Source organism: Tachypleus tridentatus, chromosome 9 (assembly GCF_004210375.1).
Source record: "Tachypleus tridentatus isolate NWPU-2018 chromosome 9, ASM421037v1, whole genome shotgun sequence".
Classification (NCBI taxonomy): domain Eukaryota; kingdom Metazoa; phylum Arthropoda; class Merostomata; order Xiphosura; family Limulidae; genus Tachypleus; species Tachypleus tridentatus.
Window position 1 is genome coordinate 44,361,404 of NC_134833.1, and position 16,141 is coordinate 44,377,544.

At 32.5% G+C, this 16,141-nt stretch overlaps 1 protein-coding gene and 1 long non-coding RNA gene across 2 annotated transcripts in view; both read left to right on the forward strand.

Annotated features, from left to right (window-relative positions):
* The window catches only part of LOC143227361 (uncharacterized), a 29,026-nt gene extending 25,133 nt beyond the window's left edge, over window positions 1-3,893 (forward strand). The window contains exons 3-5 of the mRNA XM_076458815.1: window positions 298-400; window positions 926-1,035; window positions 2,645-3,893. Of these exons, the coding sequence (XP_076314930.1) occupies window positions 298-400; window positions 926-992 (170 nt within the window). The 3' untranslated portion in view covers window positions 993-1,035; window positions 2,645-3,893. The remainder of the gene's footprint in view (window positions 1-297; window positions 401-925; window positions 1,036-2,644) is intronic.
* A 5,572-nt stretch (window positions 3,894-9,465) lies between these two features.
* LOC143227067 (uncharacterized) lies at window positions 9,466-11,656 on the forward strand. Its single transcript, XR_013014849.1, has 3 exons — window positions 9,466-9,534; window positions 10,172-10,240; window positions 10,942-11,656. It is a non-coding gene; the product is annotated as an uncharacterized LOC143227067 (long non-coding RNA).
* The last annotated feature ends 4,485 nt before the right edge of the window (window positions 11,657-16,141 follow it).

Below are 16,141 nucleotides of genomic sequence, written 5' to 3' on the forward strand. Positions count from 1 at the left end.
TTTGGAGTACAAAAAATGTTGCCAATGCTGAAAATGAATGGGTATAAAAGGACAAAATAATATAAGGTTTAGAGATTGTTTAACTGTCTCCAGAAGAAGAAAGACATTAAGTAGGCAAATGAATGTGATAACACATTTTATATACATCATAAATGGATTCATAATGAAAGTAGATGTCTTATTTTTCATGGTCCGATGTAAATTTATAAAATAATTAGAAATGAATTGAAAGGAGAGGGTTAGTAACACCATGCGAATGATAAAATTGTGATTTCTATTGAAATTTATGTTATTTAGGAGGGAAGAAAAAGTGTATAGAAACAGATAAAGAACCTTCTATTGAACAAGAAGAGGAAGGAGAAAAATTACATGAAGAAAGTGGACTTAAACAAACAGGAAGGTAAGCTATACCAGCAACCTTTATGTTTAAACTGTAAAAGCTGTAGGTTTCATGTATAAATGTAAGCTTTATTTTACCTTTTTTTCTTATAAGGAGAGAAAGAAAGCTGTAACAATGTGAAGTATTCGTTTTGGTTAATGTTGTATAGTTGTATAGTTTGGAGATGGTAATTTAAACTGCAGGTGAAGACCTTTTCTTGTCACTGTTGGAAGGTCATGAGAGAGATGATGATGGAAAAATTGATGTAGCTGTAAGAGCTGAGGAATGTGGAACCCTGGAATATGTGGTGTTGCCTGTTGAGGGGAATACTATATATAAAGAAATAATTATCCCACCATTTTTTATCTCTTTTTTCAGCTGCTTCACCTCTCTCTCTCTCTTTCTTACAGTTGTGTCAATAAATATTCCACTCACTGATCATTTCTTGACCTCCTTATGCTTACCACTTAAAATATTATTTAAAAAAAAATCAAAGTAATGTAATGTTGAAATGTTGAATTTATTTCTGTTTCAAACTTTTATTAGATGTGAAAAAGAAAGACAGATAAGAAACTTGAACACTATTTTAAGAAACACCACTCTAAAAGAATGAACTTTGAGTACAGACTTTTTGTTAGAAGGCTAGCCATGAAGAGGTAATAATTTTACTATCTAGTAGGACAGTTATTTTCAGGATTTTCTAAATAATAAAAGGTAAAAGGAAAAACAATATTTTTCCTTCCATAAGGTTGGAAGGGCTCATGGTCAAGGGCCTGGCATGGAGTTGAAACACTTCACCAAATATGCTTCCTTTTTCTCAGCCATGAGGGCTTTATAATGTGATAGTCAATCCTCTTATTAATTGTGAAAGAATATCCCAATAGTTGGTGGTGGGTGATTTAAATAGCTGTTTCCACTCTAGAAATTATCACTTTAAAATTAAGAATGGTTACTGTGAATAACCTGCAAACAAATTTGTGCAAAAGTTAATGACAAATCAAACAACTTTTTATCAGAACATAGTATATCAAAGAGCTTAATATAACCATAATATACCATATGAATAAATTATATTTTTCACATTTTGTTTAGCATTAAAATATGTTCTCATTGATCCTTGTAACAACACAAGCGGTCTTAGCTTGAATTTTTACATGACACAAGTATAGCTCTTTTATGAAATAGCTTATGTTTTTCCAATAGTAGTATTATATAATAGCTCAACTGTGTGATATTTCTGTTTTGTAATTGGTCAAGCTGCTTGATAGTTGTTAATAAAATAGTGAAGCTGCCAAATGGGTTCATTATGAAATAGTTTATATTGTTCTGAGAGTTATGAAACATGTCAGTTATGGTGTGAAATACTTTAAATTATGGGATGATTTAACTGAGTTATGGAACATTTTAAATTATGTGATAGTTGTGTTACATGATAAATTAAACTGTTTGATATTTTCACTGTGAAATAGTGTAAGTTGCATAATGAAGTACTGTAAGATATAGGATAGTTTCCTTGTGTAACAAAATAAGCAAACTCAAATTGCTCAGACTGTTTAATACTCTAGTTGTGCCATGAAGAGGTTAAGTTGTTTGTTCAGTTATTTGTATAATGAAAAATTTCAAGCTTTCTATTACTTTAAATGTGTGAATAAACAGTTTGTACTGTAGGTTATTTCAATCACTTCATGAACTTTGATCTTTAATTTAGTTTTTCTGTTACTAAATGTTGTGCGAAGTTGTTATTCAGTTTGTACAATCTATAGAGTTCTTTAGTTGTGTTGAAAAATTGCTCATGTTGTGGGCATGGCTGATTTTTGTTTATGGAATTCTTTAAGCTTGCTTTCAAACTAAAGTTTTATAGAAATTAATGTAATTAAATGTGTTTGGGACAGAACTTTTACATGTATTTATAAAGACTGAAGGGATACTTACAATAATTATTTATTTGTGTCAGTGTGCAACTGATTCATTTTTAGTTTGTATATTTATGATTAACCTGCCCCGAGAATGTTTAGTTTCAAAAAGAAATAATTAGAATTGTATTAAAATGAAATTGTGTGTATGCATCATCTCGTTGTTTGGATTATATGGAACATTTATTTCTTGAATTAATCCTTTATTTGAAAGATTTTTTTTGTTTGTTTATCATATCTAGACAATATTTGATTAAACAAAACACCAACTAACATGAGGAACATTTCATTTTTTACCATCCTCAAAGTTTATTGAAAACTATCTTAAACATAGCAATACTTTTTTTTTCAGGCTGTCATGGAGAGTTTGCTCACTGGAGCTGTCAATGGACTGTTGTATGGGTTAGTTAGTGGGTAGCCATTGAACATTCGTGAAAGTACAGGACCAGTGTTGAAATTTGAAACAATAGTTTTTGTCATTTTGTAGATATGTTTTGTACTTTTTTGTGTGTGTGTTTTGAATTCATATTTGTTGCTTTTTTGTTATAAGTTTTGTGAATAATTTAGATTCTGCAAGATTTATTCATTATGGTTAAAAGTTGTACAGCTCATTTATGTGTGTATGGTGTAATAAAAGTGGTTTTATACTGTTAAGTTAAACTCTAATGGTTATGTAATAATTTGGTTTCCAAAACATACTTACTTCTACAGGCACTTATAGCTATAACTTGACTGCCAGAGTTTCTCTTTGCCCATCAAAGTGTTAGTTTGATATTTTCTCACTTTCTTTGGTCTTATACCTCACTCAGTTGCCTCTGGTGATATTTCTCAGTGACACACTTCATCTTACTGAGCAACCAATGGATCACTTACTACAACCATTAATATCATCTTAGATCTTGAGTGGTATTTAGATCAGACCAACACTCAATATTTTACAACTTTTTGCTGTTCAACAAGCAATGGTTCAAGGTCTTGATCTATTGAAGGGGAAAGTTACTGTGATCCATTCTAACATTTATACAGTGGTCTTGTAGATTTGCTGTTAAAGAGGCATACATTTTTAGGGCAATTGTTTTGAACTTTGGGTATTCTCTACTTAGCTCACTCCTATTCTGTCAGACTCTTGATTTGCCATATTCCATGGATGATGAATTATATATCAGATCAACTTTCTTAGCCCAGTTGAATGGATGCTCCTTTATGAGATTTTCTGGTGGACTTACTCTCAGTTTGAGACTTTGATTATTAACTCATTTGCCACTCAATAGAACTCTCAACTACAGACATTTTGGTTTCCAGTACTTCATCCTCAGGGTTTTTTGACAGATGGATTTAGTCAAAATTGGGCAGGATTGCATCTCTATGCCTTTTCCCTCAGGTTATCTGTTATCCAGAATTGTGGCTATAATTTGATCCACTAATTATTGAGTACTGTTGGTAGCACCAGGTTGGCTGACCCAAGCATTGTTCCTTATTCTTCAGTATCTTCAAGAATGTCTAGCTCTGTCACTTCCTCTTTGGCTGTGTCTATTGAGGCAGTCCTGGTCTGGCATTCCCAAGTTCAGACTTCATGCATGGAAGTTATACTGTCCTTTGCATCAGGGTTTAAATTGTAAAGTTGCTTTGTATTTGCCTCAATCAATCAATGAAAATGGCACACTTACTGCCAATGTTGTCTGATGAGGAAATTGAACTTGCTTTACCCAAATGTGTCCACTATGTCTCGTTTTTTTACCTGGCTCTTGACAAAGGTCTAGCTTCACCTAGTGTCACTTTATCTAAGGCAGCTTTATTGACTACTCTTTTATATACTAAACATTGAAAAGTATTTGAACATCCAGTACAATCTGGCCTTCTCGGAACATTTAGAACTCTTTATCCCAAATATCATTTTTTATTACCAAAGAGAGATATTAAGGTGATATTGCATGCTTTATCTCAACATCTATTCAAATCTTTAGCCTCATGTACTATGTACAAATCTTCCCTTTCAGTATTTTTTGTTGCTGCTAGCATGTAGGCATCAGTGATTGAAGTGTGCACACTTTTGTCTTGCTCTTTCCTGACAGGTATTTTCATCCAATGACTCTTGGTATCCAAGGAAGTAGATAAATCCTTTTTTGTACATTCATTTGCCAACTGTTTTTAATATATGAACCTGATCAGACCCAAATCATTTGTGTTTTGTCAGAGCCCTGAGGTGTTATGTGGCTCACTGTTCCAGTGGTGAGTAGTGGAACATCTACTATCTGTTTAGGGCTGGTCTATTGTGATGATTACTCATGTACTATTCCACCTTCAATACATGAACTACCTTCAGGTTGAAGGCAAGTGCCTATTCTAGTTGTTGTCCTGTTCCTCCCATCTGGTACCACTTTTATCTTGGTACATCCTTGCTCTGTGCACATGGATACTGCCTATCTTTCAGGCCCCTCCATCTTTCAGTGTGGGATTCTAGCTATGTGGAAGCAGAGATAACTATGATTAGGAGATTAACATTTTTCTAAACTGATAATTTGTTTTTCAATAATATTTACCTCTACTGACAATTCCCCACTAAAAGCTGGGGTTGGAATCAGTCTTCAAGTAGTTATAACATTATCTTAATGAGGTGCTTATATTCATTACCAAGATAGATGGTGTATTAATCGGTGGAGAATGTCACAAGATCACTCTAACCAAGGGCAATTAAGTGAAACATAAAGGACTGGAAGCAAACAAGAAAAAAAAATCAGACCAATGCTTAGATGGGCAAAGGAAGAAACCCTGGCAATCAAGTAATAGCTATAAGTGTCAGCAAAGGTAAGCATTATTGGAAATGCATTTTCAGTGTAAGAAAATGTTAACGTTTAGTTGAATAGTTTCTGTATTGGTACAAAATAGCAACAGTTAATTTAGGTTAAGGTTGTGTGATTAAATAACAAGTAAGTTATAACCATGAACAGATTTCATATTAAGGAGAAAATGAATAAAACTAGTTTTAGTACTGTAAGGTTCAGTTGACACAATTATATGACAATGTATTTGTAACAATGAGTATATTCTGTGTTAAGGAACAGCTAAAATAATAAAAGTGATTTTGTGCTGTCAGGTTTAATGCTGAATGATTATAAAAATAATCTATATTTTGGCATAATTGTTTCTGGATCATGAAACAAACTGCCAGGCTAAATTTTAGATTGGTTGATTATGATTTTCAGCAGAATACACTGACTTTCTAATTCATTGGATGATTTATATATGTATATATTTGTGCATTACCAATGAATAAAATAAGATGAGTTATTTCAGGGTGTTAGACTGTCGTTATGGTTATGTAAGTTTTATTGTCATTTGGATCATTTCTGTATATTTGTGCAAGCTTTTATCATTGAACAAAATTAGCATTAATTTTATATTGTCAAGGTGAGTCTATTTTGTTATCAAATAAAATGGATATGCTAATCGGTGAATTAAAGTTAGATCTTCACGTGTCTTAAGAGCATGTCGACCACAGGTGGGATAAGTTAACCTCCAGCTGCTATCTCACATGCATTTTATTTCTGAATAGACTGAAACGACTTGTGAGTATAGTTTCATTTCAGGGATATAATGACTAGGTGTAGATGAGCTTTAAACCCACTTTTTACTTGTCCAAATCGTGATCCACTGGCTGCCCCAGATTATGTCACAGATTAGAATAAGGATAATCTGATTGTTGTATTAAGCCTGAAGGGTTCAAAATTAAACAGATACAAAATACTATCCAGTGGTTGTACAATATCTTTACCCTTTCTTGGAAAAATTGTTTGTTCTGTTTTGACAATGGTAGAATGGAAAGAAGCTACAATGGGGGAGAATATTTTCAAGCTTTTGGACCACGAACTGACAAAGAGGAAAATTCCATGGGAAAACTGTCTTAGTTTTTATTCAGACAATACCTCAGTTATGTCTGGTACTGGTAATGGTGTGATGGGACACATCTCAAGACGACAGCCTAGCATTTACTTCATGGGCTGTGCCTGTCACCTCATGAATATTGCTGCCCAGAAAGCTTCCAGAGAGCTACCCTGCCCAGTTTCTGATATATTGATAGATATCTACTATTTTTTGGACAAAAGTGCTTGCAGAAAACAACATTTCAAAGAGTTTAGGATTGTATGACAAAGAAACAAGAAAAATTCTACAACTTGTTAACACAAGCAAGACTTTAAAAGTCAGGATATCCTCTCAGCCACACAGGGACACAAGACAACAGTGTCCAAAAGTAGACAAAGAAACATTTGACATAACTCAATATATGTTTGGGCACTCTGACCTTGAACTGAAGAAGAGACAATCAATGAAAAAAGAGAACTAAAAGCTAGCAAGAAAGTAACCAAGAAATGTTATGCACAGAGCAAGTTAGATATGTTAACAGTTTTCTTGGACAACAAAATGAACTTGTTATTTTGTCTTTTCCTTCAGTCTACAGTTACTCTATTTGAGCAAGCCAATTTGATATTGCAAAGAGAAAACCTTGCATACACATTATGCATAGAACTCTGATTACACAAGTTAAAATATACTTGTTAGGTACATCAAGCCAGAATATTTTGAAGGCAACATCACTGAACTTGACTACAACAATGAATCTTCACACAAATCTGATGAGGCAGTTTCTATTGAAAATGCTGCCAAGGAATACACTGTTAAATATGAAAAGGACCTGGACCTGATCAGTTTCTACACCAGTGCCAAGAAATACTATATTGCAGCTACAAATTACATGATGAAACATTTCCCACTAAATTATGAACTTCTGATTCATGCGAGATTGCTGATCCAAAACTGAAAGTCAGCAAAGATTTCTCTTCTCTATTCTTCTTCACAGACAGGTGTCCTGTCCTTGTCAATGCATATGAGCACGATACTATTGACAAGTGTGAAGGGCAATATTCGAACTATCAAATTGATACTTTCTCAGAAACTGTCCTTCAGTTGAAAGTTGACAAGTTTTGGGTTCAGCTGTCTACAGTTAAGGATGGAACCAGCAACCAAAAGTATGACATTGTGTGTAGGGTTATGCTTGGAATTCTTACAATCTTCCATTCTAATGCTGACAATGAAAGGATATTTAGTTTAGTGACTAAAAACAAAAGCAAGTTCAGACCAAACTTGAGCACCTCAGTTTTGAGCAGTATTATAACACACAAGATGTGTATGCACTTAAATTGACAATGTTGTTATAACTTCCAACCATCCAGAGATATTCTCATGAAGGCAAAGGCTGCAACAGCTGCAAAACTATCACAATAAGTGTGATAAACATGATAAAAACTAGTCCTTAAACAAAGGCTTTTTCTGCTCACTGTTTGTGCATGTTCAGTGTTGATTTACCAGTATGTTTGTTACTCTGAACTAAATAAAAGACATAATAAAAAACACAATCATAAATGAGCAATCTAAGCAGTAATAAATAATAATAGTTATAATGATAATATAATAAACAGCTTAGAGACATTGGTCAGGCCTAGTAGCTGCAAATGACAAAGGACTCTGTCTACAATCATTACGCTCAGTCATTTGAAACAGTTGGCATCTCTGCCAGTGGAACATATCCTGTGATCCACTGGGTTATTCTTCTTTCAAGGATCAAGGCCAGTCTTGTTTGGTGGCTCAACAGGGCTCTTAACACTGTGGGGATTCTTCTTCTTTCAACTCATGCTTTTTCATCAGATGTGTTTGGTGGGTTGGTTGCTATCCTCAATCTTTAGGAGATTTTGGATTGGTGATCCATCAAAAAATCTACATACAATATCAACCAGTTGGAACTCTTGGCAGTTTGTTAGGCTCTCATGCATTTCTTCCCATTCTTGTGAGGGCAGGTTGTTAAGATTTATTCTGACAATGTAACTGTCATCAGTTATCTCTGAACAAGGGACAGGGACCTACAACATCACAGTCTTGGTTTGTCATGTTTCAGGTGTTATGAGTCTGGTTGCACACCTTTCATCTTGCCCCAGCCAAGTTCTTTCTATGGTGTGAGATTGTTCTCATCTGGGTACACCCCATAGTGATGAATTTGTACAACTCATTGGAATGACAAACTTCCTTCCTTTAGGTGTTTGTCCTACACCCCATAGCTCTGAGGGTAGATGCATGATGAAAAGAAAACCCACTTGTAGAGAAAAGTATATATGTGAAAACGACTTGTATGGGTAGAGAAAGCGTTATGTAGAGGAGCAAACAACATTTTGACCTTCTTCGGTCATCGTCAGGTTCGTCTTTACATATATATTGCCAAATTCCATCATCGCACATGCCTTTTGTTTGGTCCATTGCCAACTTTCAGGGGCTCAATATCTGTGTGTCTTCCTTTTTATCTAATCCATATGTCCTTTGTCATTGTCTGTGTATCGGTGTCACTAGTCAACCTTTTGTCAGTGGTCCATTTGCCAGAGATTCTGTTTTTCCCATTTTTCAGTTTCTCATGTGTCCAGGGTCTTTACCTACTATTTGATCAAGGCTTGTCTTTCTCCACTGTTTCTAGTTATTGTGCTGCTCTGTTCTACACCTTTTTTTTCTCCTGTTTTCATAAATCCTTCTTCTTCTCTGGCATTTCTATTCTTTTCCATTGATTTCATGTTGTTTGTCTGCCCTGTTTATTTAAACTTCTGAACTGGGATCTCTGTGTCATTCTTCATGCCCTAGCCTATTCTCCTTTTGAACCTGTTGCTTTGTGTTCTTTGTAACACCTTTCTCTTGAGACTTATGTCCTTGTGGTCATTGTCATTCTGATATTTATCCTATTAATTTTTCCAGCACTCTTTACCATGCTTCTTATGTTTTCTTTTTCTTGGTTATTCTCTCCTTCCCAAGACATATGATTTTTAACCATAAAACTACTTCTATGGTAGAAAGGACTCTTTTTTTTTTTATTACTGAGTTGAATTATTCCAGGCATTAAAAGATTTTTTTTTCCTATTAAAAGGTTACCAGTCTTAACATGTTCTATCAGAAATGAAATGTGATGGTAGTGTTTTTAAAAAAATGTGATAACAGCTAGTGAAGGTTAAAAATGTAAAGCTGATAATTCATATTTCTTTTCACACAAGTTTGTAATATAATCTCTTGCTGTCTAGTCCACAGTATTATTTCTGATTACAGCACATTTTGTATTTATTTATTTTGATATTGTGTTGCAGAAAACAGCGAGTTACTCACTTGCTAATTTTCATTTTGGTGGGCTTATCTGTCTTCTTCACCAGATTGTTAAAGGTTGGTCATGTGTAATCACTTTATTCTTACATTTGCTTAGAGCAGAATTATATACATTATATCGCAAATTAATACATGACAATTGTGTTTGAGCTTGAGGTACATACAATGTTTATTCTGCATAACTTTTTGATGGTTACTGTAACTGAGGTTGAAAAGCTTTTAAACTTTGTTACATATATATTAATTTTTTTACCTAAGTTGTTACCAATAACAAATTAATTTATGTGATACCAAAAGTTTTATATCAGTTTTAATGAAATTTAAGTTTAATATTTCTGTAAACTGTTAATTATTTTGGATGTACCAGTTAAAACCTTTTGGAAATATGTTTAATTATGTTTTATACTGCAAATTTTTATGTTAGTAGAACAGTTTTATTCAAAATGTGAACAGAATATTAAAACTGTAGTTTACTCGTGTGCAAGCAGAATACATTGTGATTTATTTCTTGCTGGTCATATTTGTGTAAACAGCAAAACTAAACTTATTTATGTACAGTGTATATAGTTTTTAATATTTTGATCATTCATTGTACCATGTAACAAAGAAAAACAGTTTATAATATGTAGTTTTTCAAATATCCTGTCTAGTCTATTCTAGTGGAATATGTGAAGCAAAACTTTTTTTTTATTAGTTCATTCCTATGGCAGTGCAGTTTGGTGTGCTTCTGTACATGGGTTTTTCTGCATTAAAAGGACTACAGGTTTGTCATTTGGTTATATAATTACTTGTTGTGCTATTAATAATATTAACTGTTCTATTGTGCAACCCCACTAAAGTCCAAAAATAAGAAGGTGCTTTTTCTTAAAATAAAGTTCAAGACATATTTTAATTCATTGATTTATTATAATTAAGACTGGGAAAATACAACAACATAATATCCTGTTTGGAACAGAGAACTTGCACATAAACTATATATCCTAGAACCTGCATTTTAGTTGTGACTACCTGTGTACAGTTCGAAGTAGAGATGTGCTTATTTCAATCTTAAGTCCATATTAAACCTGTTTAACATATTGTAGTGCAAGCTATTGCACTACCAATGTGGTTAAGTTAGTCTTCATTGTTTGTTTTTGGGTAAATTTTGTATATGATTTTGATAATACTTAATACAATTAAAACATTACCTAAAGAAATTTGTAAAGGATATTGTAGAAGTAATTAATAACATCAACTAAGAATAATAAATTGAATTCATGTGAAAAATAATATTTGATAAAAATATTTGTAGAAATAAAGTAATTGTTTCTCACTCGTTGTAATGTTTTCGTAAGTGCTGTTTTTAGTGGTTAAGCATTCTTGTGCATCAGACTTATATGCAAACTAAATTAAATTTTAAAGTTTTTTACCATTGTCAAGCAAACAGAGAACTGATGAGTAATATATTTTCTTTTTTTTATGTAGTTATTTGATCATATCCTGTTCTGTAGAAATCATTCAAGTTCATTTGTTCACAGCAATTCAACTGGTATGTCTGGTGGCATTGTGGGTAATCAAATCATAAAAACCAATTTCCATTGCTTTTCCTCTTGTGGTGAGATTAATCATTTTTAATTTTTCTTAACATTTTTATAATATTAACTGTTTATGTCTTAACAGATCTAAATTTATTTTTTTGTTTTCATTACTAGTTGGTGGTATTGATTTTCATCAGAAAATTGTTGGATTTTATCTTCACTCAGTGAGAATTACAAATACTTGATGTATGCCAGGGTCTGCCAGAAAAAACTTGAAGAAGATAAGAGGAAGCTAGAAAATGAAGAAAAGCATGGATGTGATAAATGTTCTGTTTGTGATGGAAAATGTATTAAATTAAGTATACATTTTCATTACACTACTGATTCTGTTATTTCTGCATAAGAAAGCCACAGAAACTTGATGTGATATTGATATGAAGAAAGCATACTTATTGCCTAATTTAACTGAGGCTCATATCCAGTTGTAAGATAACTGGATTATTAACTCTTGCTTTTTCTTTGGTTTTTACAAATGAAGATTTGAGCAGCATTTCCCTTTTTCAACAGTTGGTAGAAAGAAACAAGATCAAACAAGATGAGCGTGTTAATTCTCAGCATGTTAAGAAATATTAAGAAAGTTTAAAAAATGTTAAGGATCCTGGGCCAGGTAATATTTCCCAAGCATTTTGAAGGAGGTTAAAGACATGATAAATGAGTCACTTGCTACTATTTTTTGTCCGTTTTTGAATATTAAGCAGGTATCAGAGTGTTAAAAGTTAACTAATGTAACTTCTTCTTTCAAGAGAGGCGATCACATTTGTTGCAGTAATTATAGACCCATTAGTCCTACATCATTTGTGGAAAAAAATTGTAAAGTCTGATAAAAGATGCTTTGCAAAGTCATTTAATAAATTTTAGAAATTTATTAGACAGTCAGAATTGTTTCTGTAAAGGAAAAACAAACAAACCTGCCTTACAAATCGTTTGACATTAATTGAAAACGTTACTGCTCATGTAGATGAGGGTAAGAGTATAGATTTGCTGTATCTGGATTTTCAGAAAGCATTTGACAAGGTACCACATAAAATACTTGTAAAGAAAATTATCTCTATAGATGTTGGGAGATGTGTTAGTAAATTGGAAAAAACAGTTGACTGGATGGAAGAAAGTTAGAGAGGGTTGTTATAAATGTACCTCAGTCAAAGTGGGTTAATGTTGTGAGTGGTGTGCTCCTTTTGATTTACATCAATGACATGAGTGAAGGAATGTTCAATAAATTACTTACATTTGCAGATAATATTAAGATCTTGTGTCTTGCTGCCTGTGAAGAGAAAGCTGCTAATGTAAAAAAGTATTCAGATCATTTATTGAGTTGGACAAGTAATTGGTATATGAGTTTTAATTATAATAAATACAAAAAAAGGCATGTGGATTATCATAATTACAACTATAATTTGGATGGAAATAACCTTAACAGTGTTATAAAAAAAAAAAGGAATCTTGGTGTAATAGCTGATCAGTCTCTAAAGCTATCAAAGCAGTGTGCTGTTGTTAGTGATAGATCAAATAGCATTTTAGGTTGTATCTTCAGAAATATTGAATATAAGTGTAAAGAGTATATAATTTTATTGTATAGGTCACTGGTTAGGCTATATTTGGAATATTCTATTAAATCTAGAGCTCCTTACCAGAGAAAAGGCATTGAATTTTTGGAAATGGTTCAGAGAAGGGTTACAAGAATGGTACCTGGGATGAAGGGGTTGTTAGATAAGGAGACTGAAATCTCTCAAATTGTTTTCTTTTGAAAAAAAGAAGAGTTTGGAAGATACCTGACTGCGATGTTTTAGATTGTAAATAGAACTGATGATGTTGATGTATCATCCTTTTTTTCATATTTAACAGTGATAGTAGTGAGACTAGAGCACATAAACATAAATTTTGGTGTTAAATGAGTCATCTTTAGCTCAGAAAGTTTTGCTATTTTTCTTGATTATTTTGATTGATAGATACTAAATAATTTAATCACAGGTTCATTATGGTTGTAGCTAGTGAGTTAGATCTTTTAAGTCAATGTCCTTTGGAGCTTTGGAAAGTATTTTGATATTAACAAAATTTAATCTATTTTAGTTTTTTGTTTTGCTTTAAATATTAGTGAGCTCAAATGTGATGAATGTTTCATCATAAGAGTACTAACTTTAGTGTTCTCAATCTTTAACAGGTAGGAGTAATACCTCCTAAAGCCAACTCAGAAAATGTTGCTATTCCTCTAGCAAATGTCAACATACTTAAGATACCTTTACTAAATTCAAAGAAGAAAATGAGCAGCTGAACTCAGACCAATCTAATATTAACATCTCAGGATAGCTAAACAAAACAGAGTTATGGCAGAGTTTGAAACAGAAAGAGCACAGCACCCCCAAAATTCAGCAAAAAGATACTCCTTTAAATTTGACGATTCCAAGCAGATAATTAAAGACCTAGTCATGCGTTACAGTGTGATGAAGGCGTTTCAGTCTTCTGTATTATTTGTTAAAATTCCTCAGGTTTTATATATTCTATTCATATTATCAAAAGTATAGCATTGAAAACATTCACTATCATTTGCATGGTATGCTGATCTAATATCTGTTAAAAACTAAATTGGTAGTGGAAATCAATAACAGTGGAATTTCATTAGGTTTATGTTATTTTCATCTTGCGTAAGATTCTGCTAAGAAACTCAAGGTCACACAAGCTCATAATTAAACTGCTTCTTTTCAAATTGTGTTTGGCATGAGTTTTATTGGTATCTTGGCCTTCAGTGCATTAAAAGATGCCCATTTTGTAACTCTAATTGTAAAATGTTTAAACAAGTGCATTTCTAGTGATCATGTTTCACTTTCAACCTTGACCTCTCCACTTCCTTTGCTTCCAGTGTCTGTGATGGTATTAAATCTTTTTTTATTGGATTCACATACAGAATTCCTATTTCTGATATCTAAACACAGAAATAAATTAAAACTTTAAGCATCTCATATTTACAGCATATTTATGTATAGATTTATTATATTTAGTTGTTTAAAAATGATTTTAACGAGAATGGATTTTGACTTCCATAAGATTTTTTTTCACATGAAAGAACTTGATTTATGTTTTCCTTCCTTTCATTTTTCTGCATGTTCTTCACACCTATAACTGGATTTTGAAAATATACGTTAATTTGGTTTTACACAGTTTTGTGTGTGTGAAAGTTGGTAGAATAATATAGCCAAAGAATGTATAGTTACAAGGTTTGATTCCAAAACATCTTAGTCAACAAAAGTGTAGTTACAAGGAAGTTTAATTTTGAAACACCTTATTTAGACAGAAGGAAATATGGTTGTAGTTTTTTTTGCACTTTTATGGGTTGTTATATTTTATGATAATTCATGTTACTTAAAAGTTATTGTTGTCTTTTGTAAAATGCACTCATCTTTTCTTTATATAGATTGAAAACAAGGCAATTAAAATGGTTCAATAAATGATGATGAATGAAAGCGACTTTCAAACATGTCTGAATATGAAGAGGAGGATGACTCTGGAATAAGAATCAGAGTACAATAAACAAAGTAACTTTCAAGAGTCCATCAAAACAAGATTTTCCAGATGACACCACTGTGGAAGAACAGATAGTGAGACTAGTGTCTGACTGCACTGACCTCTAGTCCTAAATCTAATAGTCTGAACTGATGCTGGGTGTGTAAGTGTCTGAGAAATGAGATGTCAGCTTGATTCATTACCAGTGTCGCTCAAACCATTCTTATGATTGATTCACACTGTTGCTTTAGAGGTTTAGCTCAACAAGTTATTCTGACTTGCACAGACTCCAGTACCACTTAGAAAGAGCAGTTTTACCAACATCGAATCAACTGATACCCCTCGGAACCTCACCCTTATGTTTGTATGATGGGCTAAAATAATGTGAAAATTATTGCATTGAATAATTTGTTGTGACTTTTCTTTAAGCCAAAGGTCACCCACTGTGTGTTGAGCTTCCTAATGATAGTCATTTTCACTTTTCACTTGACTGTTTGAAATCTAATTGTAAGAATTAGTTTGGTTTATTATGAACATTTCAGGTGTTACGTTTAAAAAAAAAAAAAACATTTAGATTAAACTCTCATAATTAGGAGAAATTTAAAATTTAACTTAACCTGAAGTGTCACCATAGTTAAAATAGATTATTCTAACACAGTCTTAACTCTTATCAGTACAAATATTTTTTCTTCTTTAAACCATTTGTATATCTTACAAACCAGATAGTTATAAGTTATCATGTTCTCTTTTCCAAAATGTCCCTTACCTAGATCATCAACAATAGACATTATTACACTCCTTTTGTCACAAGAAGTAATAGTTTTAATTGTAGCGGTAAGAGACATCCTTATCTACGCTTTATCATTAATCAATAGAAGAAATTGTCAGATCCCTTAGTGTCTTGTAGTTGAGGCTTTATGAAGATATATTATTATTTACTCTACATCATTAAAGTGTCGTGTAATTTCAACTAAAGCAACAGGAGCATTGTTATTCAGCTTATCTCATTAGGTGGAAACATTATTCACCCTTTGTTGTTAGAAGGTACTGTAATTTAAACATTGTTAATAGCAGACGTTGTTTACCCTTTGTTGTTAGACTGTATTGTAGTTTAAACTTTACAATAGCAGACATTGTAATTCACCCTTTGTTGTTAGAGGGTACTGAAGTTCAAACTTTCCCAAAAACAGACATTATTATTCACCCTTTGTTGTAAGAGGGTACTGTAGATTAAACTTTATTAATAGCAGTTATTGGTATTCACGCTTTGTTAGTTGTTTGTTTGTATTTTCATTTCTTCAGGAGAAAGACTTTGTGATAATCCATTATATATAACTATTAATTACAAGAATATAATAAAACTTCTAAAATAACTTTCAATTCTTATCTGGCCCAATACAATTTTAACACTGTACTAGTTATGTGTACTTGAAGTCGTAACACATTACAAAGTTTTATTGTTGTTTTTGAAAATTTATGATGGGGCAATTTTAGGTATATTAATCCTTTTCAGTGTAACACATCAATAAAGTAATATAGTCTATTCAAAGTTGACCCAAGAACATTATGTTTACAATGGCATGTTGAATGGC